We start from the raw sequence: 27284 nt of genomic DNA on the forward strand, positions 1-27284 counted from the left end.
GCACACCCCCGTTCTCCCAGCCCGAGGGAGGCAGAAACAGTGGATGCCCAGCTTGTGAATCAGTGAGACCCTGCCCGAACACAGAGAGTGACGCCCGTCGTCAGTCTCCGGCCTTTGAGACGTGTACACAAACACAAATGTGCGCCAGCACGCACGACCACCCCGAGACACTCACACCATCCCACCACACAGGCATACGCACGAGGAAAAAAAGGATCTTTATTCAGGAAGGGAAAACCATTGTTGTGTGTGAACAGCAGACTCCAGTGGCTCTCACGATCTCGAGCCGGGAGGGTGGCTAGGGAGATGAACCAGGTGGGCGGCCCTGCCTGGGAGTTCCAGAAAATATGCTAATGCGTTTCAAACAGAAAAGGCCTTCCACGGCAGGGAACCACGTTCCTGACAGTGGCCAGGTGCACAGACGGCAGGGTACAGTCCGGGAGCTGTCCCTCGGATGAAGGCTCCCAGGCCCAGTCCAAGCCGAGGGCTTCTGGCCAATTGCGGCCCTGAGCACTTAAAATGAAAACGCGCTGGTAAAAATATCTTAAGCGAGTCAGGTGCGGTGGTGTGTGCCTTTAATCTATAAAGAGGCAGAAGGAGGTGGATCTCTGTGAATTTGAGGCCAGCCTGGCCTAAAAAGTGAGTCCAGGACAGCCAGGGCTACACAGAGAAACCCCGTCCCGAAAAGTAAAACATGTGTATATTTTTAAGTAAATAAATAGCAGAGGGAACCAGACATAAAGGAGCCCTTTTTACTTTAAGAAAGAGAGAGAGAGAGAGAGAGAGAGAGAGAGAGAGAGAGAGAGAGAGAGAGAGAGAGAGAGAGAGAGAGAGAGAGAGTCAAGATGCTCCCAGAATGGTCGAGGCAGTAGCAGGGAGGGTGCTGGATGGGCTGGGTTAGGGGGAGCCAAGGCAGGGACCAGTGTGGAATGCTGGGTCTGTAGTGCCACCTAGTGGCTGAATGCCCAGAGCAGCAGATATTTTGAGCTTCCCGAAAGAGTCCAACCTGGCCAGTGCGACAGCATGCTAGCCCACTAGCCAGTAGTCCCTGATAGGGTCCCACCCAGGTTGTGCACGGAGGCTCACAGACTCTGCTTATTCTACAAGAGGCTGGACTCGGCCTGCACAGTCGTGTGTGTGCGCGTGTAGGTTAAACATTGATATCATGTCTTTCTCAATCACTGTCAATCTCATTTTTTGAGACAAGTGTCGTTCAGTTACCTGGAGATTGCGTATTGTCTGGACCGGCTGGACAGCTCGGGATCTTCCTGCTTCTGCTCCCCAGCGGGGCTTACAGAGCCCTGCATACCTGGTGTCCATGGGCGCTGGGCTCCGATCCCCCAGGGTTCACTGCCTAAGGCATCTCCCCAGCTTCTAAGGCATGCTGTTTTTTTCCCCTACCCACTCCCATTCCCCTCTCTTTGGGGGGGGTGCTGCTTGAGACAGGGTCCTTACAGTCTCTTAAAACAACCTCATGAAGGGGTATGTAGCCTCCAGTGGGTGCTTCCAGAGGCGCTGGACATCCTGCCAAGTTCGCTCTAAATTGTGCCTCCTTTGGTCTGCACAGCAGCTTGAGATGTAACAACCGACTGGAGCCCATTATCCAGATAAGAACACCAAGGCTCGAAGAGGCTAGGTGACTTGCTCAAGGTCACTCCTCCGCTGGACCAGAAGGCCGGTCTCAGCCACTCCGTCCTGTGCTGCACTTCCTAATTCTTCCCACAGGGGGTGCCATCGCTGTCCTCGGGAGAAGAATGCGATGCAGAGAGGAGGACCTCACTCTCCTAGAATTTTGAAAAATGGGATTTGCTACTTACTTACTATATTCCCAGAGAAAAACTCCCGGAAGGTAAAAACAAGGGAAAAGCATGGTCCGGGCTACCCACGCGTAAAACTGTAGTTTTGAACCGTAACAATTCACAAGCAACTGCTGGGCATCCCCTAGCGGCCCTGGCGTGCCGTCCGCATCCGAGGTGAAGCGGCAGGGAGGTCAGACCCCGGGCGGGGAGGTCAGACCCCGGGCGGGCCGCGTTCTTCCCTCTCCGCGCCCCTCCGCTCAGGGCCAGGCTGAAGCCTCACGCTTTGCTCCTGTCTAGACCCAGAGGGGAAGCCTTCCCGTGGGCCGCTCCACAGCCTTGGCTGACAGGCAGGAGCCCTAAGGCTTGGCTGGGGGCAGGATGTCCCAGAAAGCAGACAGCTTCCGTCCTGGCCTTCAGCCCCTTCTCAACTGCGCTGAGAACCCCCTAGTGTCCCCCGAGTCCGCGCGGTGACATCGGTCCAGCCTCCACTCAGAGGTAGCAACGGCCCAGCAAACAGTGCCCCGCTGCGTGCCGGCGGCTCTCCACGTGCCCCGGTGTTTCTGCGCCCGCCTTGGCCTCGGCCAGAGACCGCTCCATCTCTCCTGTATCCCTGCCCCGCCCCAGAAGCCCCGGCGTTCTATTGGCTGAGAGCGCTGCCTGTCACCGGGCCTAGCCCGATCCTTGACCTCGCGTCCCTCCCTGCGGCTCGCCCGGCCACTCTTTGGGCGGCCTGGGCTGCTCGCTGCAGGCAGCGGTCTCGCGGGGAGACCCGCCGGTCTGGCTGGCAGCAAGGCCCTCCGCCCGCCATGCCCCCACTAGCTTCCTCCGGCGCACAGAGGGGTGTTCTGTCCCGTCTAGACGCCTCCTCCCCGGGCCCCGTCTCACCGCGCACGACCATTCCCAACGGCTGGCGATAAACCAGTGCCCAGGTGCCCACCCGGGGGCTGTAGGTCCTGCCCACCCTCCCAAGGCAGCCCGCTGATTCTGAGCCTTTCCCCGGCAGACAGAGAAGACGCTTCTCCTTTTTATTTGCTCGTTTTCCGGGCCTCTCTCAGCTCGGCAGCAGCCCAGTCAGGGGACGGGGGCCACAGCGTGTACCCTCTGCCCTCAGCAGCTGCCTACCCACACGACCCCGCAAGTCCACAGTCCAAAGGCAGCAAGGGAAGAGGCCTCCCGGGCACAGGAAAGCAAAGGCGCCCGCCCCGCTGGGAAGGCGGCCCCCGCCACTGGGGTCGCAAGCCACTCGGTTCTGCCCTGTTGGGGATGGTTTTGCGGTCTTCTCCTTTGTAGTCACTCAGGCTTCCGGATGCCGCGGGCCGGGTCAGGAGTGTTGGTAGCCCAGCGCGGAGCCCCACCGCCACGGAATGGGTCCAACGTGGGGCGCCCCGGGACATCGGCGCCAGCTTCCCCCGGAGCCTTGGGTCAAGCCGGGCACCTCGGCCACCACCCTGGGCCGCCCCGAGGGCGCGAGCGGGGAGCACGGAGCGCGGCGCGGCGCCGAGGGGCTGGCGAGGTCCCTGCGCGCGAGGCCAGGCGCCGCAGCAGGCGGCCCGCTGGGGCCCGGGTCCCCGGCCTCCGCGCCCCGGGCGGCATGGCCGTGGCACTCCAGGTGGCCGCAGGGCCAGCGGGGCGCGGGGCTGGCGCGCAGGGCCAGGGAGAGCGCGGCGATGCGGCGGATGGCCCTGCGCAGCGTGGCGATCTTGGAGAGCCTCTTGCCGCCCGGGGCGTGCTGCAGCGCCCTGCGCAGCGCGTTGAACGCCTCGTTGTAGTCCACGATGCGTTTGCGCTCCCGCACGTTGGCTGCCATGCGCCGCGCCTTGGACCGCGCTGGCCGCTCGCGCTTCCTGCCGGTCGCCTCCTCTGCCTCGTCCAGGCTGCGCCTCAGCGCTCCGAAATCCCTGCCAACCTCGGGGCAAGAACGCCCCACGTCCTCCACGGAATCCTCACCCCGCTTCAGGCCCCTGAGGCCTAGTCCTGGCGTGCTTCGGAACATGGCCTGAGCCCTGGGCCTGCGGCTTCGGCTTCAGGTCGAAAAGGCTGCTGGGCCACTGATTGTTGGCTCTTGATGGCTGGACACCCTCTGGACAGACCCTCTCTGGCTGGGCTTTATGGCACCACGTGGCCCTCCACCCTCCCAGCCCATCCATCTCCCTCCTCCTGCTTTGTTACCTGCCCCCAGGTAAGGGCTGAGGGAGGAACTAAGGAAGGAAGCAAGGAAGGAAGCCTGCAGGTGCTTGCACGCAGGACCAGCTGGGTAGCCTGGCCACGCCCTGGGCAGTGCCCCAGTTGTCACAGAGAACACTGCGCTGTGCTTCACGGACCCTCTGGGGTGACTGGGTTCTGCTTCTGTCTCCTGACCCAAGACGGAATGCTGCATTTGATTCTGCTCAAGAGAGCAGACGGGCTTACAGAAGGAGAGCAATGGTGGACTGAGCGAGTTTTAAGAGCCTTGAGTGACGCTGAGATGTCTCAACGAGTGTGGGGACCTCCTGACAAACATTACAACCTGAGCCCCATGGGGGGGGGGGGCAACCGGAGTGGCCACTCACTACGAAAAAGCATGACCATCCCAGAGGAGTCTGGAAAGCAGGCGCAGATCGGAAGCGGCGGCCCTGTAGGGTCCTGTGACCCTCAGCTACCACTGTGAGGCCGGTCTAGATTCCGGGCTGCGGTTTGGATTGAGGTCAGCACCCCCCACACACACTTCTTTTGGCTCCCCCTTGGCAGAGCTGAGCTGAGTCAGAAGCAAAGAGCGCTGAAGATGTTCATTTCTGGCTTGCCTTGCAGTCCCCATCAGGGAGCAACCCCTAAAGTCCAGGGCCTCTGAGCAGCCCTGGTCCACAGCAGGGAACCGTCAGGTTATGAATCCAGTGGACAAGCCCCACTGCTATCATCAAGGACTGGAATTCTAAACAAGACCAAAAAAGAGAGAGAAAGGGGGCAGGGAGAAGGAAGGAAGGAAGGAAGGAAGGAAGGGAGGGAGGGAGGGAGGGAGGGAGGGAGGAAGGAAGGAAGGAAGGAAGGAAGGAAGGAAGGAAAGAAGGGAGGGAGGGAGGGAGGAAGGAAGGAAGGAAGGAAGGAAGGAAGGAAGGAAGGAAGGAACCATGCTTACTCCTAGAGAGAGACCCCAGTGGAATTTCAGGTATACATCCATAGTTTTTCGGGAGCAACATAAGATTAAGACTAATCTCATTCCCAGCCACATTCCAAAAGTTGTGGCACCAGCCAGGATGGGCACATGGGTTACATCCACATTACCAACGACCTAATTACTTCAAGCTGAGTTTTCCCACGAAGGAAAAAGAACAGAGTAGTGGGAGGCCAACCACATGGGGGTTTTTATTTTATTTTGTTTTTGTTTTATGAGACAGGCTTTCTCTGTGTATTCTTGGCTGTCCTGGACTCGCTTTGTAGACCAGGCTGGCCTCAGACTCACAGTGGTCAGCCTGCCTCTACCTCCCAGAGTGCAAACTACATGTATTTGCTTACGGGTGTTTGTCTGTCTTGCCCACTAGACTGAAAATAACCTAAAGACTGAATTTTTCATGATCAATATCTCCAAAATGTTCAATTATCTGTGGATTAGAAATCAGTTAAGCCCAGCATGTAGGCGCACACCCACAGTCCCAGCCCTTGGGAGGTAGAGGCAGGATGATCAGGGTTGGATGCCAGCCTCAATCGCATGGTAGTTTGAGGCCAGCCTGGACTGCCCGGGACCCTGACCCCAAAACAAAACAAAACAGAACAAAACCAAAGAGCAGCTAGATGCTGAGCGTAGTGGTGCATGCCTGTCATCACGACACCCCAGAAGGCTGAAGGAGATCATGAGGCTGCTTATGGAGACCTTGTTTGGGGGGGAGGGGGGCTGTGAGTGTAGCTCAGTGGTAGAGTGCCTATGCATAAAGCCCTGGGTTCCAGGCCTAACACTACAAGACAAAAACAACCAAGTAAAAAGCGGGCTAGAGCCAATATTTCCAGTGCCTGAGCACTGCTGCCCACCACCATGCTCAAGCGACAGCGTGTCTATTTAGATGCATCACAGAATGGAAGACCAAAGTCCAGGCCCTGGGCTCCTGAGCATCACACTCCAGGACCACTCTGCCTTGTCTTTTAGTCTGCTGAGTCATGGCCCTGTTCACTCAGGAGGATAATGGGCCTCAGGGCCTTACCCAGGCCTCTCAGAAAAGCCTAACTCCAGCATGGGGAGCCTAGAACAGAGCGGAGCGTCTGGACAGTTTGGAACCAAAGGAAGCTTGGTGGTGGGACGGCTCTTCCTCCCATCCGCTCCAGCCAGTAGCTCCTCACTCTGCAAACTGTGCGGGTCATTTCATCTGCACGCTTCAGTTTCTCTTGTTTTGTGTGGAAGATACCTTCTCTATGAGCGTTTAGCCAGGGGACTGGCGAGATGGCTCAGGCAGGAGAGTGCCTGCTGTACAGACAGACCTGTTCAGACCCTCAACACCCACATAAAAGCTGGGCATAGCATCTGTGATCCCAGATCTGCTTAGCTGGGGACAGGTGGCCCCCAGCAGCTCACTGGCAAGCCGGCCTAGCCATACCGATCAGCTCATGCTTGGTGAGAGACTGTATCTCAGAATATAAGGTGGAGAACAGCTGAGGAAGACACCCGGTTCAGCTGGGATGGTGGAGGTGATGTGGAGATAAAAGAAAGCAGTCCGGCACCTCCGGAAGCAGGAGTGTTTTTTAGTGACAACAACCAAAGGCCAAGTCTCTCCTCTGGAGTAGACTGTCCACACAGGCACGGGGCTTGGGGGGTTGTGTTGGGTAGAAAAGGATCAGATGAAAGATTCCATCTGCGGGTCAGTCCCCCCACAGTCTCAAAGACACCCACAACAGGCACTTGCCTTGAATCCCAGCACTCCGGAGGCAGAGGTGGGGGGATCTCTGTGAGTCTGAGGCCAGCCTGGTCTACACAGAGAATTGCAGGGCAGCCAGGGCTCCACAGAGAAACCCTGTCTCAAAACAACCCAAAAGGTGCTAAACACAACTGAAAGAGGCATACGGATTCTCCTCGGGTCCGACATCAACCCCTGTACCTCTGCTTGTGTGCACATCCGTGTGCACAGACTCCTGCCCACACACATACATGTACCACACACATGTGCACACATGTGCGCGCACACACACAGAGGGGCGCGGAAAGAAAAAACACAGACAGGACTATATGACTTGCCACAGTGTGGAGCCCTCGTTCAGATTTATTAAGAATTTGAAGATGGAGGCAGCCCTTGGGGTTATGCTTTCCAGGCCCCGTAGGAAGGAGCTCAAGCGTTGAGGAGAAGCTCATCTGGACTCCCAACAAGACCTTCCCTGTAGCCAAAGATGGCACGCCCTGCACGTCCCACCACCATGGCCGGGTGGACGGGACCTGTCCAAGCCGTCCTCCCTGCTCAGTCTCCAGGGAGCTTCCAGGAAGCAGGGGGAAGGTGCCAGGGGGTGATGAAGAAGCGAACAGTGCTCCTGACGCCTTCCCTCCAGTGACTCAGCATTTTAGAACTCCCACTCCACTGTGGACACTCTGCAGCTTAGTAATAATTAATCATAAAATAATAATCTTAATAATACTGATACTGACTTCTGCGGAGTGTTTATTGTGGCTGAGGCATCCATCTAAGTGCTGTTAAGCACACATTATCTTAGCCTCACAACAAGCCTGTATGGAAGGCCTATTATTATAATACCCATTTTACAGACTGCAAACTGAGACTGAGAGAGTCAAAGGACTAACGCCAAGCCAGTGCGCTGACCTGCAGTGTGGATCCTGCTCAGACACTAGGGTCTTACTAACCTGCTGGGCTAGGCCTGCCCTCTCAGCTCAGGAGCATGTGCCCCAAGACCCGAAGACCCCACTGACCACCTGTAGTTATTAGAATCCATTAAAGAGCTGAGGCTAGAACTCGGTGGCAAAACACTTGCTTTTCATGTGCAAGGGCCATGGATCCCATTCCCAGCAAGGAGGTGGGTTAGGGAATTCAGGGACTGGTTGGAGGCCAGAGGAGTTGGAATTTATAGGTGGTTGTGAGCTGCTCGTCCTGATCAATTTTCAAAAATTCCTTTTCAACCAAGTGTGAAAAATGAAAAATTCTTGGCCAATATGGAGAAGTTCGGGAGGTCAGGGTCAGGGAAATGGAGATGTGAGCAAAGGAGGCCTGATCTGGGGGTCAGGCCTGGGCTGGGAGTCAGGCCTGGTCAGGCCTGGGCTGGGAGTCAGGAGAAGGGTACAGCAGCCTGCAGCCTCCGCTTTGCTTGGCTGACTGTGAACAGCCCCAATGGAAGAGCGGGCCCAGGAGAACTCAGGGCAGAAGTGGCGTCCAGCGCCTTAGCCCAAAGTAGCCTGGAGGGATTCAGGATCAGCCTGCAGCTCTGAGTCTGTATCCTCGATCATGTCTTCACCGGGACACTTCTCGGTGGGTTCCCGTGCATTGCAGGAGCCTCAGCTGGTTAGTATTTCCTCTGCGTGGAGCAATCCCTGAGCCTTCCCCTCAGGAGGTCCCCTTTGGTCCCTCAGAGCTGAGCGCCCCTGCCTTCATGCTGGGGCCGTCGCAGTTAGGCCCCTTAAAGCCTGGCACAGAGCACAGCTTCGAGGAAACTGCATTTGCTGCATGTTGGAGAAATGACATAATCTCTGCTGTTAAGATAATCATGACTGACGGTTGTGGCTCACATTGCAACCCCAGCGCCAGGAAACTGGTTACAGGAGGACAACACAGTTAAGGCACAGCAAGCCTTGGTCTCAAATAATAACCATCGTTAACCTAGAAGCCCCAACACGGCTCTGATCTGCCAGGTACAAGAGGTGTGCACAGACACTCAGAAACGAATGCATTAAGTCAAAGCAAGTCTGTGAGGCTCAGGGTTAACGGAAAGGAAGACAGCCCTGCAGCGACATGGCAATGTTTCCGGCACCCCGCCCCTCCCCCACCCCGGGTTTGACCGTTGTCTTGAAGCTGTGGCCCTCAACAGAGGCAGGAGGATTGCTTTGTCTGAAACCAGTTTGGTCCACCCAGGGCTACACAGCGGAGACTTTGTCTCAACCACAAGAAAACTGACATTGCATTAAAAACATCGTTCAGAACTGAGCATGGCGACTCCAGAAAACTGAGACAGGAGTGCCCGAGCGATGTAGTAGGACCCTGTCGAAGAAGAAGAAAAAAGGAAAAAGGAGGAGGGGGGGGAGGGATGGGGAAAAGCGAAAGGAAAAAGAGGCCGCAGTTGCACACCAGGCCTGGGACGGCGCTGTCTTGACCGCGGGCTCCCGGGCGAGCGCGCTGGGATCCTGCAGGCCGCAGGCATCTTCAAAGCGCTTCCGCGGCACCTGCGGCGCTGCGCCCGGGAGCCGCCCCTGCCCGGGGCAGCTCAGCTCCCGCCCGCCGCGGAGGAGGAGCCGCTGCCGGTGATTTAGGGCCGCGGTTCCGCCGGCTGCCGCGAAGGTGCCTATTATCGCCCGGGCCGGCCTGGATTTCAGAAATTCTTGCTCTTCACCGGCGTCGCTCCCTCCGGCGGAGCGCAGGATCCCACCTTGGAAGAAAGCCGGGAAGCCACACTCCGAAGGCCGCTGTGTCTCTGCCCTACCAGACCAACAAACACCCCAACAACCTCCCCGCCCCCGGCTCCCGCGCGCCTTGCCACCGGGACACCAGCCCAGGCTCTGCGGCTTCATGCTGTCATTCAACAACAGGGGGAAACAAAAGCAGCAGGGACCCAGCGCTTTCTGCATGCGACCCAAAGTACACGCTCCACCGCGGACCTGCATTTCTGTCTCCGCCCCCACTGCCAGCAACAGGGACAAACTATTTTCAGAGGACCCAGGGTTCGAGTCCCAGGACCCACAGGCACCTGTAATTCCAGGTCCAGGGGATCTGAAGCCCTCTTGTGGCCTACGCTGAATGCGCATTCGAATACGCGAGCAAAACGCCCGAACAGAAAGTAAAATAATTTTTAAAACTTCTTAGAAATTACTGACTGCCTACCAGGGCTGTTACAGGGGTTTGATGCCTGGTATGGCCAAAAACATCCTGTGAGGGGCTTGGAGAGCAAATAATAAGTCATTTGTGTATCGAGGGTTGGAGTTCAGTTTGTTGAGAGCCTGCCCAGCATTCAGGAGGCTCTGGCTTCTCACTTCCATTTCCAACACTCCATAAAGTAGGCAAAGTAACACAGGTTTGTAATTCCAGTACTCAGGAGATGGAGATGGACAAGTCAGAAGTTAAAGGTCATCCTGGGCTGCATAAAACATCTCCACAGCAATCATACAACAAAGCTAATCTTCAGCCAACCTGTGAGGGTGCATGTGTTTTATCCCAGCACTCAAGAGGCAGAGGTAGATGGGTCTCCGTGGGTTCAAGACCAACCTGGTCTACATTGAATTCCAGGCCAGCAGGCTACCTAGAGAGACCCGGCCTCCAAAGCAACAAAGCACCACCACCACCACAACAACAGCACACACACACAATTATGTATTAAATAAGTACTGTCAAAACCAGCATAGTGGCACAAGACTGTAATCCTGGCACCCAGAAGGCTGGGGCAGGAGGAGCTCTGTGGGCCTAGAGGCCTCCTGCCCAAGGACTCCTGCTTGAACGCCAGGTGCTGGCTTCCTCCGAGCCTCCACTCCATGTCTGTTGAGGACCTCCAAGTCAGGCACCCTTTCTAGGATGTTCAGCTCTCCTGCTCTTGGCTCCTGCCCTGGAAATGCAACCATGCAACTCAGACGCTGCCTCCAAACAAGTGAAGTGGAGAGGTCACGGGATGATGCGGGGCTGGGGATCACTAGGCCCTTGGTTTTCCTTCTGTGGACAGCTACAAACTACACGAATACTAAGCTGATGTACAGCTCAGAGTGATGGTGATCCCAGCACTCCAGAGGCTGAGGCGAGATTTCAAGCTCTAGGGTAGCCCATGCTACATATTCAGAGCCTGCTAAATAAGTAAACCGAGGCACGGCATGCAATGGTGGGAGGAAGCTGAGTACATCTGGGCGGCAGAGAGTGGGTTGAACACACATCTCTTAGGAAGTAAGGATTCGGAGGGGGTCTAAGCTAGGCGGGGTGGGGGGCACAGACAAGGCGTTGGAGTTGGTGTCTGGCAAGTGGTGGTAACAGAAGGGAGGGGTTATCTCCATGTCGTCCCTCAAAACTGGGGGCTCCTGGCTTCTTAGCAGTCTCAGAGCCCCGGCCACACTCATGGTACACAGACACACATGCAAGCAAAACACTCATACGTGCAAAAGATACAAACAAGTATGTCAAGAACGGAGCTATTAGTGGCCTCTTCCTGGCAAAGTCAGCGCTGCAGGAGCACCAGCCTAGTGCACACATTGGGCTCTTTCTGCCATTCCCATTTCCAGCCCCACGTACCACCCGAGGTGAACCACCTCGTTCGAAGCCTCCACTTGCTGCTTCTCTGGCTCGCTGGCCTTCAGCCATGGCCCGTTAGTCTCTCAGCTTCATCCGCTTCTATGCCTATACCCCACACTCAGGTGCCATTTTGACCCAGAAACAGACTCATTTTTTAGCCTCGGACAAGATGCTTATCCACTTCCGGCTTCCGCTTTCTTGTCCATCAAATGGGCAAATGTAATAGGACTATGTCATCAGATTTCTGGTTAGGGTTAAATAAATTCTAATGGAGTATGTTAATGAATCACTGAACTCCCTCCCAGAAGTGCTCAGGGACCCAACTCTTCCTCCTCCTGCCTGCCCCCTCCCTGGCAGGCTGTAAATCACTGCTTGAGCCACCAGCCCCCCCCCCAGCACTCCTCATCCCCTCCACCCACTAATGACAGAGCCATTGGCTCCTCATTAAGAAAATGACAAAGAGCCCTCTGTGCTTAGCTGGGGTCCAATTTCCAGATCCGTCCTAGTAAGGGAAAGTAGAGCAGGGAGGCCATGGGGGTCTGGCATGGTGAGGAAGGAGGGCTCCTCCTGGGAGAGGCAGCTGCTGCCCTGGCCAGGGCTGATGGAGGCCAGGAACCCTCTGGAAAGGACTCCGCTTCCATGGAGAGGAAAAGCAAAGCTCCTTTCCTGGGCTCAGAAAGCTGAGAGCCAGGGGTGGGCTCAGAGGTGGTGACCTTTGTCCTCCTGTGGTCTGTCAAATGGCTAGTGCTTACTTTTTAGGGTTAGGGTGAAAATGAAGTGGGATAGACCAAAAGTATGGTTCCTCTGACCTCCACTGATGAGCTCGAGGGGAGGCATGGCTTACGCTTTCATGAATGTTACTGGAAACCAGGTTTCCATCTGCCAGCCCTTTGGTGTCTGTGATTTCTGTGGAGGGTCTGGACAGCCAGGCTCATTCTTCAGAATTGCCTTGGGCATTCTTGGCCCTTTGTGCTCTCCTTTTAAAATGCAATTAAAACGTTGGGATGGAGAGATAACTCAACAGTTAGGAGAACTGACTGCCCTTCCGGAGGACCAGGGGTTAATTCCCAGCAGCCACATGGTGCCTCACAACTGTCTGTAATGCCAGTTGCGGGTGAGCGGACGTCCTCTTCTGGCCTCTGAGGGCACTACACGCCCTTGGTGCACAAACATATGTGCAGACAAAACACCCGTACACGTAAAAATACGTTTATAACGAAGACTTCATTGTAAAGAACTTTCGAATTAAAGAAAAACAAAACCACAAACAAACGAAAACCAGAACCAAAGACGCTAACCAGACCCAAAGTTTATACAATCTCAGTGAAGTTCCGTACAGTTAGAACAGCCGTTCTGAAGCCGTGGAACCTGACCCTGAGTTTTACAGTTTCACATCATTATATTTTTATGTGTTTACCATTGCACACGCACACACATACCAGAAAATCTACGATAGAGTTAAAACCAGAAAAAGAATTAGTTTTATATCTTATTTCGAGATTCAAGTGCCCATTACCAGAACTTCATTCCTCCTCGGCATCCACCATTCACACCTCTGTACATTCCAAGGAATTTAAGAATCATTTCTGTGACTATTGTATGATTAAAAAAAAAAAGGTCCTTGTTTAGTGTGCGTGTGTGCGTCATAGGACAACTAGCGGGAATAAGTTTTCTCCTTCTGTGTGTGGGTCCGCGGTATTGAACTCAGGTCATCAGACTTGGCAGAAAGCACTGCTGAGCCCTCTCACTGTGCCTGCTCTGTGCTTTCTTTTTAATCCACCCCTAGGTGTTTCTTTTTCAAGATGGCTGTCTTGGTGTTGAGAAGAAAGCCACAGACATTCTCGAGTTTGCATGCTTTCCCCATCATCTACAAAAGGGAAAGAGAGAATGACCTCACAGCCACCCTCCCCTGAATTCTTCACCTATTGACACTGTGAACTAAAGTGATTTTTAAAAAAGATTAGGCTGTTTGTTTGTTTGTTTGTTTGTTTTTGGTTTTTCGAGACAGGGTTTCTCTGTATAGCCTTGGCTGTCCTGGACTTGCTTTGTAGACCAGGTTAGCCTTGAACTCACAGAGATCCTCCTGCCTCTGCCTTTCTGGGTTCTGGGATTACACCCAGTGAGATTCGTTTATTTTTATTTTCTGTGCCTGCATGTATGTCTATGTACCACATGAGTGCCGTGGCCACAGAGGCTGGAATGAGGCAATGGGCCCCATGGATCTAGGGTTACAGACCATCATGAGCCACCTAGTGGAATTAAACCCTGGTCCTCTGGAAGATCAGCCAGTGCTCTGAACCACTGAGCAACTCTCTAGCTCCTTTTTCTTTTGTTTGTTAGGTGGGGTCCCTGCCTATTGCCTCCCACCCGAGCCTCGGCAGTGTGGAGATTACAGATGTGCCCCGCCATGCTGGACTTGTTTTAAACCACGGCTTGGCAAGAGATGATGACCAAACCTTCATTTCCAAACCTTTCTGCCATTGACTGGAATGTCTGGTGTGTGCAGAATCAATAGGCTCCCCCTCCTGGCCTGCTGCTCCCCCCCCCCACCCCCAGCTGCCCTCTTGCTCCTTTTCCTTTCAAGCTGCTAGCCGTGCCACCCCTGGCCAACAACAGGAGCCACAGGCTAAATGACAGAGCTGCCAGCCTGTGAAGACCCAGCTTCGTGATGCCTGGAAGGAACTGCCTGGGAAGAGAGAGTGGCTGGAGACATCAAAGGCGCATGGACAGGAAGTGAGTTTCTGTCGCTGAGATTGGGGACGTAGCCATCACAGCACCCAAACTTTCCTCAACAGGGACACTGTTAAATGCTTCCCCTAAGTTTAAGGCGGGCTCCCTGTGCAGTAGGTAAGCCAGCGTTTGCCCAAGGGCTCACCGCACCTGGCAGGAGCAGAACGGCAGAGGAAAGAGCAGCAAAGAAACAGGACAGTCTGGTCCAAAAAGCTCACCATTCTGGGCCAGAATGGTGAGTCTTTCCGAAGTCCCTGCTGACCAGTCGAGTGACCTTGTCATTTAATTGCTTCCTTCCACCAGGACAATATGTGTGAGAGCCCATTCAGTAAAGGAATTAAAACACCCTTTAGTACGCCTCGGCAGAAAGCCACCATTGTTCCTGTTTAGATTTACTTCATATCCAAACGTATCACCGCTTATTATTCTCAGGGTTGTCATTTCAACAAGGCCCTGGAATTTGGAAGCCTCTCAGGCCTCCGGCCCCTACCTCCCCAGCCTCCCCCAGACATGCAGGCCTGTGCCTTTGCTTGTACCATAAATCAGTCCCCACAGGCCTGTAATTATGGGACCACTAAGGCGGGCTGAGCCCACCCTGTCCTGGGGGCTTCCTGCACTCCGCCCCTCCAAAGGGGGAGGGACGGGCTGGAGGCTGGGGGGTCCCTCTTCAGGTCCCTGATTTATGGTTGTCTGTGTGAAGGAGATTTACGAGACAAAACCCAGAGCAGGACGGAGGTGAGAGCATGGGGAGCGCAGTGCAGGACACTTGGGGACACCTGTGGGGTCCCGAGCGCCCAGTGGGCCCGTGGAAGGCGTGGCTGCTCTTGGACCCCCAGCTCCTGCCTCCTGAGGCAGCTCCTCCTCAAGCTTGTTGATTCTACAGACCACCTGACCCTGTCTTTCGACATATCACCTTGTTTTTCAGGTGAAAAAAATTAACTGTGTCACCTTAACTGCAAAGCTCAGTGGCCTCTGGCGGGTCAGTCGCCCTCCAACTCTGCTTCATCAGGACAGATGCTGGCTTGCGGGTGGTTCAGGGACCGGAACAAAGGAGGGTATTCTCCAGGCCCTGTGGTCGCTTCCTGAGATTTGGGTCCCCAATGCTTGGCATATTTGTTGTTGTTGTTTGTTTATTTTGTGTTTTGGGACAGGGTCTCTTGTAACCCAGGCTGGCCTCGAACTCCCCAGATAGCAGAAGCTAAACTTGAAACTCTGGTCCTCCGGCCTCAGTTTCCAAATGCTGGGATTATAGGCATGTACCCCAGTGCTCTGCCTTCGTGTATTTTTGTACCATTTCACGAAAGTAGAAACAGCAGCCTCCCGGTGGTCACACAGCTGAAACTGAGCAGGTGTCTGCGTGGCTTTGGGTGAGGTTGGGAGAGACCTGGGGTTACTGGTGAGACAGAATACACTGGGGGTGGAACACACAATTCAGGAACTCCTGGGAGTAAAGGGCCTTGGAGCCTGGGGCATCAGCTGCAGGCTGAGAGGTCAGCTGCAGGACCGGGTCTTTCTCTAGGAATATTCCCAAGGGCCACACCTCTAGTGGGACATGAATCCTGTTCTCTGATGTGGCGCTCAACCTTGTCCACCCAGAATGCCAGCTCTGAAAACGGCCCAACCTGTCTGTCCTAGTCTAGGCGGTCACGAGCTGGTGCGGACTTTGCTGAGGATCTTCAACACAAAAGAGAAGCGCTTTCCCGGCGGACTTTACCGTCTTATTTGATGTATGTGGTGTTGTGCCTGCATGTAAGTCAGCGTACCACATGCCTGCCTGGTACCTGTGGGGTTCAGGAGAGGCCAGGGATCTCCTGCAACTGGAGTTACTGACCAGTGTGAGCCACCATGAGCTCTGAACTCTGCAGAAGCAGCTGAGCTTAACCCCACCACCACCTCTCAGCCCCACGATGAGTTCCCTGTGTAGCCCCTCTGGCCGGCCTTGAACTTGTAGCGCTCCATCCTGCCCTGCCCACAGAGGGCTGAGCTGACAGGCACCACCACACCTGGCCATCTTTGAGTGGACTTTGATTCGGATTTCACCCCGGGCAAGTGATTTAACCTCTCTGACCCCGATTCCTCACTGGACAACTAGAACACCAAAACCATGTGGGGGGGGGCCACGGGGAGGTGCTCAAAGTACTTGCTCTCTAAGTAGAAGGACCTGAGTTCAATTCCCCAGCACCCACGGGGACAGGGCACTTCAGCAGGAAAAAGAGCTTGCCCGCTCTGTCCTCTGACTTCCTGACTCCCATGTATGCATATGACAAACAGACACAATAAATAAGAAAGAAGGAAAAATCTCTGTGTGGCTGTGCAAAATTAGGAAAATTAGCAAGGCAGGGACAACTTCGGAGTGCTAGCTGACCAGCTAAGCCTAGCCAAAACGGCTTGCCTACCCTGCAGTGAATCTGTCTCGAGCTGGTGAGGACGAGGAGAGCCCAAGAGGAAGACAGCCGACGCCCTGCTCCGGCTTCCACAGGTGCATGCTTAGCGTGTGCGTCTGCACGCTCACAAAGCATGTGCCCCAAACACACAAAACACACACAGTCTGCAAACTCACACAGCGTATGCCGCAGTCACCACACCATACGAAACACACACACACAAAAGTCAGATGTCTCGCGACCACCACGAAAGTAAAAATAAAACCAAATCTTAAAATAAATAAACAAGGAGCAGAGAGATGGCTCAGTCATTAAAGTGCTGTGCTCTCAAAAAAAAAGGGGGGGTGAGTGATCGTTGACAACACCACATGAACACACACACATGAACACACACACACACACACACGATCACATGCATACACATCAAAATAGACAAGCTCTTCCATTTTGTTTCCTACTGTCTTAACATTTTTCATTTTGCTTGTATGGGTGTTTTGCCTGTCCCAAGTATATGGGTTTGTTGTTTTCTGTTTGTTTGTTTGTGTTTGTTTGTTTTTGTTTTTGTTTTTGTTTTTCTGGAATTATGACTTTGGTTCTCTTTCCACCCTTTATTTGGAATACAGGGCAACGTAAGTTTTGGATTTTTATGGTGATGAAAGTGTTGAAAATAAGTATGGCCTGCATTTGGAGAGGGGGCGGGTTTCCATTTGGGGGGTAGGAGAGAAAACAGGGGCAGGATCATCTGCAAAGGAGACGAGCACTCACGGCCAGCGAGCCTCCAAAGGCTCTGGCTTCCGCTCCCCTACGGGCAAGGGTGCAGCCCCGCTAACCACCGTGATGTCACAGCAAAGTGGTCTCCGATCGTTCAAAGTAATCGCAGGCACGAGAGGAAGCAGCTCCAGCCTGACGTATTAATTGACTGGGTGATCACGCAGTGTCTCCCATCCCTGAGGTGGCAAGCTCTTCCGTGACCGCGGGAGCAGGGGCCCTTTCGTGTGCTCTGTGCACTGTGCACAGAGGCTGGTGTGGGTCCTGCCAGGCCACGCGCGCTCGAAGACCACCTGCGCATTTATGCAACATTCCGTCACGGTTCCGGGTGCTACCGTGCTGAGGTCACCTTCTGCTCCCCGTGTTTTCCAGGTGATAACACAAAATGTACTGGAGAGCAGAGCCAGAGAACCTAGAGGATTAGCCCCAAGCGCCGCTCGCCTGCTCACCACATTCGAAATCCGCACATTTCTGGTTTGGGCGGAGCCAGGCTCTGGGTTTCCTTCAGTCCTAGACCAAGGCCTTTCTCTGCCCCAGAGGCAGCCCTGTCCTGCAACATCCTCCAGCGGTAAAGAAAGCTGGTTCAAATCTGCCTCGGGCAAAACAAACTCATCAGTATCCTGAACAACACAGCGCGGATTCGCACTTAAATAAGCAGACGGGGGCTCATACCGGGTAGAGGGTGGCCGGCCAATCAGCCAGCGACCCGCTTCTCCCGCCCCGAATAAACCAGCCAACCCGCCCGCGGTTTCGTTGCCGCTTCCTCTGCCGCCCTCCGAGCTGTCAACAATCTGCAGTGACCTCCCAGGCCGGGGTCACGTGCTCAGCCGTAGTCCCCTCAGCAACAGCGGGAAGACCCTTGTCTCCTGCCGCTGTCACACGCTCTGGTGTGTGTTCATTAATTAAGGAAGAGCAGGGTTGGAGAGGTGGCTCCGTGGTTAGGAGCCCCGGGTGCTCTTCCAGAGGACCCAGATTTGATTTTCAGCACCCACACTGTGCACAGCTGTCCGCAACTCCATTTCCAGGGGATCTGATACCCTCCTCTGACCTCCGTGAGCAGCAAGCATGAACATGGCTCACAGACATACATGTAGGGAAAACACTTCATGCACATAAAATAACAAATGAATGAATGAATGAATAAATAAATAAATAAATGCATTTTTAATAAATTAAAATTAAAAATTATTTATATGCCGGAGAATTATTTTAAAATGATTTCCTTTATGAACTTCTGATGTGTATACCTTTTTACACACTTATATACAGAAGATTGGATAAAATTTCCGAGGATGGAAAAAGGTGGTGAGTGGAGAAATTGAGGGAGGGGGAGGTTGGGAAAGGGCCTCACTGTGTAGCCTTGGATGTCCTGGAACTTGCTCTGTAGACGAGGCTGGCCTCGAACACAGAGATCCACTGCTTCTGCTTCCGTGGTACTGGAGTTAATTCCGAGTGGAAAGAGTTTAAGCAGCCCTGTGCTGGATGCAGCACTCGAGGACACAGGTTCGAAGCGGGCCAGGAAGCATCCCGCAGGCCCACTGCCCCCTCTGCCCAAGCTGTGACCCCTCCGAGACTAGCAGCCCAACCCCGACTCGTTCTCCGGGTCTGTCTGCAACCCCACACATGTTCCTACATGCGTCCTTCCATAGCGGGTTGCGATCAGTCAGGAAAACAGTGGCGCGTGGCGGCGGACGCCTTTAATGCCAGCACTTGGGGTTGTGGTTGGAAGCGGCAGGGCAGGCAAATCTGAGTTCCAGCTCAGCCTGGGCTCTGGATTGAGACCCAGTCTTTAAAAAAACACGAAAAAGAAATACGGTTTAGCTGGGAAGCCAAGCCAAGCCTATCCAGCCACACCCAGAAATAAGGAGACTGCGTTGCCATGACACCGGACACGCAACACCCGTCAGGTCCTCCCCACGGTCCCATTGGTCCTCCCCACGGTCGGCCAATCCTGGCGAAGGAGCGCCAGGTGAGAACTAAGCGCGAGTCAGTTCGTCCTCTCCGGAACTGCCACCTGAGGCGATTCACAGCATCTCCCGTCCTTTAAGCGTGGGCAGCTCAGAACGTTTACTCCAAAGACCCGAAGCTCTGCCACTTCGGAAGGAGTGCGGGGAGGCAGAAGTTACGTGGCTCTTGCGCCCTCTTCTGGTGATAGTGTGGAACTTTAAAGAGATGAGCGGTTCATGCCCAGAGCTCTGGGGCTTGCGGCTCTCTGGGGTGACAGCAAAAGCACAAGTTCGTTCTCACAAATCTCTTAGCTTCTGCTCCTGTGATAAGCGGCTGCTTCAGTTCCTTGTAGAAGCTCTCTCTACCCAGTATGTTTAAAAGAGGGTTTTTTTTGGGGAGGGGGATATGGTTTGGGGTTTATATTACATAACTTTATTGATTGTGTGTGCATGCATGTGTGTGTGAGAATTCCACAGTGCAAACGTAAAGGTCAGAGGACTGGCCGGAATTGGTCAGTCTCCATCTTGACCATACTCGGAATCAAACCCAGGCCGTCAGGCTTTCAAGCACGTGCCTTCACCCCCTGAGCCGTCTTGTTGTTTTTGTGATGCAGTTAAACCCTGGTCCTTGCCCACTTTTAAGACTTTTAAAAACTGTGTGTGTGAGACAGGGGGCAGGGAGATAGATGTGTCACACAGTGACTGCTTCCGAATGCAAATAAAAAGGGCGCCTGCAGGGAGGAAGAGACGGCTCAGGCGCTTGCTGCACCACCTCAGGGCCAGAGTTCAAGCCCGAGTACCCAACACCAGGCAGACACACAGCCGTGGTCCCGCCTTCCTGCGCTGAGAAGGCGGCGGCACAGGCCTTGCCCGCTCAGTGAGTCTCAGGCCAGTGAAGACCGTCTGAAGAGGACAAGGTGGACGGCTCCTGACAGCCAACACAGGAGGTTCTCCCCTGTCATCTGCCTGTACCTGCACACACGTGCATCTGCATACACACTGCACACGCTCACACACGCATGTACAGAGCGCCTACAAAGAATCAGAAGCTTTCTTCCATTCCCACGAAGTTAAGGCATATTTGCTATACTTGTAAGTACATTAACACCGCACCAGAAGAGCCTGTTACAGCAGGATGTGCCTGAGGTCCCAGCACTCAGGAAGCCAAGGCCGCAGAGTGCTTGAGCCTGGACAACACAGCACAACTTTATAAGGGAAGGAGGGAGGAAGATAGACGGAGGGAAGGAAGGAGGAGGGGACAGTGGGGCAAGAGGATAAAAAGAGAAAGTGAAAGGGTTGGACTAACTTTGTAACCTGTATGTCTTCTAAAACCTATAGTTTAGAGTTTTAGGTTCAGGTTAAGCTAAAGCTTCTTAGTACCTTTCCAGAGATGGAAAAATGTGACCCTATCTGTGAGGACAGATAGAAAAATAGTGAACAAGCAATGACCTTCACTCAGCAAAAAGAAGGACCAGACCCTTGTCTTTGAGATAGTGTTTCTTAGCAACCAACCCAGACTTCTTCTGAGTAGCTCCTGACCTCCAGCCAAAAGTCCACAGCCCCTAATCTTCAAGGATGAGCTAACCACCCCACCTTCAATTGCAGCTGCATCCACACTTGGCAGGACTGGCCAAGCTTGAGCACCTAAGCCTAACCAATTATCTTACTTTATAGCCTCCTCATCCAATCCTAAATTGCCAAAACTGCAACTTCAAATTTCCCGCAACTTTTCTTTAAAAAACCTAAAGGCCTTCGTCTCCGGGTGCCACTCTTGGCTGACCGGCAGGGGTGACCCCATTGTGCAATGGTTAATAAACCTCTTGCTTTTGCAACGAGTCCATAGTCTGTGGGAGTTTCTGGGAAGGGCGCGATCTTGAACTCCTGAGCTGTGAGATCCCAGGTCTTACAAAAGCAGAAACAAGAAGAAAGAACTGGGAGAAGACAGAAAAGCCAGTGGTGACACACGCCTGTAGCCCCAAATATTCAGAAGGCCAAGGCAGCAAGGCCAGCCTGGGCTACACAGAGAGACTGTTTTTTTAAAATCTGGGCCAGGCATGGTGATGCATACCTTTAATCTGGAGATGGCCTGGGCTTAGTCACTAAAGTACTTGCTATACCAAGGAGGACCTGAGTTCAGTCACCAGAATCTATGTAACAAAGCTGGCACATACCTGTAATCTCAGCCCTGGGGAGACAGAGGCAGGAGGATCTCTGTGAGTTTGAGGCCAGCCTGGTCTACAGAGTGAGTTTCAAGACAGCCAGCAGCCAGGACTACACAGAGAAACCCTGTCAAAAAAAAAAGAAGAAGAAGAAGAAGAAGAAGCAGAAGAAGAAGAAGAAGAAGGAAAGAAAGAAAGAAAGAAAGAAAGAAAGAAAGAAAGAAAGAAGTTGCTATACATTGAGAAAAAGACTAGCAGTGACAGAGAGAAAAAAGGGTAGGTTTTGGTTTGATTTGGGGGTGGGGGGTTTGAGGCAGGGTATCCAGGTGTAGCCATTGCTGTCCTGGCACTAACTCTGTAGACCAGGCTGACCTCAAACTCCACACAGATCCACCTGCGTCTGCCTCCCAAGTGCTGGGATTAAAGGTGTGTGCCACCACTACCCAGCTTAAAAAATTTTTAATGACTATTTTTATTTCTTGTACTTTTGCATTTAATCTGCATATATGTCTTGTATGTGAGTCTCAGACCATCTCAAATTACAGGCCAACTGTGAGATACTCTGTGGGTACTTGAACCCAGATCCTGTGGAAGAGCAGTAAGTACTCTTAACCACTGAGCCATCTCTCCAGCCCTGTTTTTCTGTTTTTCAAGACAGGATTTCTCTGTGTAACAGAGTCCTGGCTGCCCTGGACTCTGTTTGTACACCAGGCTGGCCTCAAACTCACAGAGATTTGCCTCTTAAGTGTTGGGATTAAAGGCGTGTGCCACCATGCCTGGCTTTTTTTTTTTTTTTTTTTTTTTAAGATATTCTTTAGCCCAGTCTGGTTTGGAAACTCACTCTGTACCCCAGGCTGACTTTAAACTTGTGACATCCTCCTGCCTGTGCCTCCCAGGCTGGGATTGCTGGCTTACGGTTCTGTATCTTGGGTCTGGTTTGAGGTGTTTTGGTGCAGGGATTTGAACATCCTTCCATGTCGTCTCAGCCTGTATAACCAACCTACGCTGACAGCATCCTACAGGGAGGCTTTGACTCTCCGGAGGAACATGGCTGTGGCATGCTGAAGCGTAGGTAGGCCGTTCCTCTTACACATCTGTGTGTGCCAGGGCCAGGGCTATGAAGTCACCAACGCCTATGCCCAAAACTCAAAAGAGGCCTGGCAGCTTTCAGGGTCAGGTTGAGGCTCTAAGATGTGTGTGCTCCAGCTCGCCCATCATGTGTTGATGCAGCCTGAAGGAACATCTCTGCTGCTCACAGTCTCTCTCTGTGTCGGTCTCTCTCTATCACTCTTTCTCTCTCTGTCTCAGTCTCTGTTTGTCTCTCTGTCTCTACCTCTCTCTCTCTCCCATTCTGGCCTGGGAAATAGCTATTTTCACTTGGAAACAAGGAAGCAGAGAGCTGGCTTCAGAACAGAGCTAGGTAGCATCAAGAAAAGAGAGCTTGGAACTATGCTGAGTCACATGACCTCAGGACTAGACCAACCCATCCCTGAAGCCCTGCCATGTCATCCATCCACTGTTCAGCTGCACGAGCCAGAATGTTCTCTCCAGTACTTCGGTTGCATGGCTGACTTGCAAACTGCATAATCCCATGAACCAGAGGTTTAGATTCCATCAGTTTCTAACGGACTTCCCTCCCTCCCTCCTCAGCCCTCCCTTCTTTCCTGGCAGGATCTCACTATCTGGTCCAGTCTGACCTTGAACATCATCCTGCCTCCATGCTAGGGGTACCGATGTCTGCCACCACGCCTCCCTTTTCGGCATGCCACAGCGTGTGACCAGCGCACAGCGTCCATTGTAGACCCTTCACCTTCCACCTTGTTTGAGACAGAATTTTGCTTTTCACTGCTGCGTTCCTCAGGCTAGGTGGACCTGAAGCCGCCAGAGGCTCCTCTCTCTGCCTCCCATTTCCCCGAAGGAGAGATGGAATTACAGGTCCCCATGCTACCGTGTCTGGCCCTTTCCGCTATTACATATGTTTAGATTATGCGTGTTATGTGCATCTGTGAATGGTATGTGCGTGTGAGTACAGGCACCTGAGGAGGCTAGGGTCATATCTGGAGCTCAAGTTACCATGGTTCTGGGCCGCCTGACTTGGAGACTGGGTACTGAACTCGGGACCTCTGGAAGTTCTTAACTGCTGAGCCCTGTCTCCAATCCTTGTGTCCGACTTTTACATCAGTTCCGGGGACCCGAACTCAGGTTATCAGGCTTGAACACCAAGTACCTCGCCCACAGGATCACCTCTCAAGACCCATCATCTGTCTGTCTATCTTTTCTTTTCTCTTCTTTTCTTTTTTGAGACAGGGACTCCCTATTTGTTTGGAACGCTCTCCGTAGACCAGGCTGGCCTTGAACTCACAGAGATCCACCTGCTTTTGCCTTCCGAGTGTCTTAAAGGTGTGTGTCAGCATGCCCAGCTTTTAAACATCATTTATAAGTGGGTGTGCATGCATGCGTGTGAACTCGGGGGTGCAGGCCATCTCACGCCACACAGAGGACACGGAGGTCCTCTGTGAACTCCTGGAAGTGATTCTCCTCCGCTCTGCCTTGCTGGCTGGAGGCTTGGTCTGGCCTCCCTTATTTCTGTTTGCTGTTCACTTCAGAGCAGCGGGACTGAGAGCTTCTGTTTGCTGTTCACTTCAGAGCAGTGGGACTGAGAGCTTCCGGATGGCTCTCTCATCTCTCTCCCCTTTTCTAGGAGGAGTGCCGGGATTTCAGGTGTGTGCCTCACAGCTATTTTGTTTGTTGTTGTTGAGTTTTCTTTTTCAGGTTTGTTTTTATTGTTTTATGTGTGTGAGTGTTTTGCCTCCATGTAGGTCTGTGCACCACCTGTGTGCCTGGTGCCTGAGGAGATGGTGAACCTCCATGTGGGCATAAAAAAAGACAAAACCAAACACAAACATACAAACAAAACCACCTGGGTCCTAGGTGACAAAACAAGAGCTCTTAACCACTGAGCCTGCTACCCACTGAGCCCGTTACCCAGCCCCCACAGCCCCCACAGCCCCACAGCCCCACAGCCCCCACAGTCCCCACATCCCCCACAGCCCCTCACCCTCCACAGCCCCCACAGCCCCCACAGCCCCTCACCCGCCACAGCCCTCACAGCCCCCACAGTCCCCACAGCCCTCACAGTCCCCACAGCCCCCACAGCCCCCACAGTCCCCACAGCCCCCACAGTCCCCACAGCCCCCACAGCCCCCACAGCCCTCACAGCCCCCACAGCCCCCACAGCCCCCACCGCCCCCACAGCCCCCACAGACCAGGTGCTAAGTCCATTCTGGGAGGGAACTCTGATCCTCAGGTCTGCATAGCCAGGGCGCCTACCTTCCTAACCAGGTTCTTTGGAGCCGGAAGCAGGAGGACCTTTTGAGCCCAGGAGTTCAAGGTCAGCCTGGGCAACATAGTGACACAGCATTTCAAAAACCAAACCAAACCCCCCACAGTGTATGGGGGTGGGGATTGGCTCTGTAGAGTCAGATGTTCCGGTGTCCTCAGAACATCCTGAAAAGATAGACCATAAAGCAAACACTGTAGAAACAGACTCCTTATCACGGACATGGAACGCGGAGAAATTGTCCCTAGGATCCCAGGTGGAAACATTTGTTTCCTATGGTGAAGAGCAAGGAAACATTGTTTCCTTGTTTTTATTTTGTTTAAAATAGGGTACCCGGAGCCCACCTTGCTTCAAACTCACTGTGGAGCTGAAGACGATCCCTCTGCCTCCACCTGCAGAGTGCTAGCTAATTTATGTTTTGGGATTTTGTTGTTTTGTTTGCTTTTCCAGACAGACGCAATTTCTCTGTGTAGCCCTGGCTGTCCGGGAATTCAGAGATGTGCTGTCTCTGTTTGCTGAGTGCTAGTTATACTTTTATTAAAAGAAAATTAGTGCGTGTGCGTGTGTGTGCGTGTGTGTGCGTGTGTGTCATGCTCATGGCATCACATATAAGTGGAGGCCAGGGGACAATTTGGTGAAGTTGGTTCTCTCTCTCCACCTTTGTCACATGGTCAGCGTCTTGAGTGGCAAGAATTTTTAACTGGCAGGCCATCTCACCAGCCCTGTTTCTCCAGAGATCATGCAGCCCACACTGGCCCCCGTTGGGCTGGGCAGCCCCAGTAGGCCTCCATTTCCTGATCCTGCTGCCCCCTACCTCCCAAGTGCTGGAATTGCAGGTATGTGTCGGCATTGCTAAACCTCTAAACTTCTTCTTCCTATTCTTAAAATTAACTTTTGTTTATGTGTGTGTGTCTTGTGAATGTATGCCACATGTGTGTAGATGGTCATGGAAGACACCAGCTTCCCTGGAGGCAGTTGTGAACTGAACTCAGGCCCTCTATAAGACCAGCAAATGCTCTTAATCACTGAGCCATCTCCCCAGCCCCATAACCTTCTTTTTTCTTTTTCTTTTTCTTCTTCTTTTTCTCTCCTTTTCTCTTTCTCTTCTTTAATAAAGCCAGCTGGCCTCAGGTATTTCATTATAATAATGAAATCTAAGACCCAGGCCTGGGTCTCAGAACCACTGTCTTCACAGCCGAGGAGCAGTCACAGAGGGAAGCAGGACTGCCCGCCTCCCCTCAGAAATAAGAGGACTGTGAGGGGAGCAAACACTCAGTTGGTGGTTCCTGTTTGTTAGGAGAGAAACAGATTTTTTTTAAAGCCTGAGAGAAAAGAGAAGGGATAAAAATGTATAATTCTTGTCTTGTGGTGGTTGAGATCCAGTTGGCACCTCCTCAAGACTCTGGTGCAGGATCCTGGACTCTCCTCAGAGCCTCCACTCTGCTGTCGTTTGTCTGTCAGGGTGGCCCTTCTAATAAAATTTTTACCCCCAACAATCTGTTTTGGTGTACCATTTTGTTTTGGTTTAGTTTTGGTTTTGGTTTTCAAGACAGGGTTTCTCTGTGTTGCCCTGGCTGTCCTGAAACTCACTCTGTGGACCAGGCTGGCCTCAAACTCAGAGATCCATCTGCCTCTGCCTCCCGAGTGCTGGGATAAAGGTGAGGACCACCACCCACCAGGCTAGTGTGCTTTTTGAACCCCACATCTGCATGGTGGGAACCATTCAAGCTAAAATCCTGGGAATAGGAATACAATTGTCCCAGTTAGCGTTGTCATCTTGACACAACCGGAGCCATTGAAGAGGAAAGCCTCAACTGAGGAATGGCCTAGATCAGACTGTGGGGGCTTTATTCCTAAGCAGGGGGGCGCAGCGCATTCCCTAGGTAGGGGCTCCTGGGCTGGATGAGAGAGCAAAGCGTGACCTGCAAGTGGGCCCAACAAGAAGCAGCATCCTTCATGGTTCCTGCTGTGCTTTCTTGGGCCGTGGGTGCATTTCCTCGTCAGAGGTAGATTTCATGGACTAGCAAGCAGTCTTCCGTTCAGGTGCCTGCCTGAGTTCCTGTCTTGATTCGTGATCTGGAAGCGTAAGATGAAATAAGCTCCTGGGTTGCTTTTGGCCAGAGTTTTATCACAGGGACAGAATGGAAGCTAGAACAACAGTGTAAGACTTGGAAACTGCCTCCCCAAGCCTTCACGCTGGCCCCAAGCTCGAGCCTCGTACCCTACCGGGTCTCACCTGGTGGTCATTCTTCCTGCCTCAGCCCCACAAGGGAACCTTTGCCACTCCCTGTCCCCAGGCCCCCTCTTAGGGCACCAGGCACGGGTCAGCGTGGGAAGCCCTCCTGCCATGCAGAATGATTCCTGCTGAGCATGGGTAGCACAGGAGACTGGTGTGAGCTTGGGTGGCGGGGAAGGTTCTAGAAAGCAGGGCTATTTCTAACCTGGCGCACATGCCCTATTCCCAGCCAGGGGGGGTGTGGTGGGGGTGGTAGGTGGGAAGCAATCGTGCCTTTATGACTTAGCATTTTATTAACCTCCTAGGTTACAAGGGACATCGCCTGGTTTTCGTGGCTAGTTTTCCTTGCCACAACTCCTTCCTGCTTCTTACTTTGTAAGCAGCATTCTCCCTGTAGAGGGCAGAGAAGGATGGGGAGAAAATGAAATTGACCAAGTGACAATGAATAAGGGTAAGGAAGGGGTAAACATTCTGTCTTGCGCTGTCAGCAGTGGGAGTGGGTCCAAAAACCCACTTAGGCCCTTAAATTGCTCACTTACCCTCTC

The 27284-nt window shown here is 53.2% G+C and overlaps 1 protein-coding gene and 1 pseudogene across 1 annotated transcript; both read right to left on the minus strand.

Annotated features, from left to right (window-relative positions):
• Positions 1 to 2662: 2662 nt before the first annotated feature.
• Bhlha9 (basic helix-loop-helix family member a9) lies at positions 2663 to 3966 on the minus strand. The gene has a single exon (XM_021632695.2). It carries the CDS (start codon positions 3790 to 3792, stop codon positions 3121 to 3123), a length of 672 nt encoding a protein of 223 aa, XP_021488370.2. The 5' UTR covers positions 3793 to 3966; the 3' UTR covers positions 2663 to 3120.
• Positions 3967 to 17217: 13251 nt separating this feature from the next.
• LOC110565140 (mitochondrial import inner membrane translocase subunit Tim23B-like) lies at positions 17218 to 18939 on the minus strand (annotated as a pseudogene).
• Positions 18940 to 27284: the final 8345 nt, after the last annotated feature.

The sequence above is a fragment of the Meriones unguiculatus genome, chromosome 7 (genome assembly GCF_030254825.1).
Source record: "Meriones unguiculatus strain TT.TT164.6M chromosome 7, Bangor_MerUng_6.1, whole genome shotgun sequence".
NCBI classification, from domain to species: Eukaryota; Metazoa; Chordata; class Mammalia; order Rodentia; family Muridae; genus Meriones; species Meriones unguiculatus.

Excerpts from the sequence above, each read along its gene's own strand:
- Bhlha9 (XM_021632695.2), bottom strand. The coding sequence starts at position 3,792 with ATGTTCCGAAGCACGCCAGGACTAGGCCTCAGGGGCCTGAAGCGGGGT.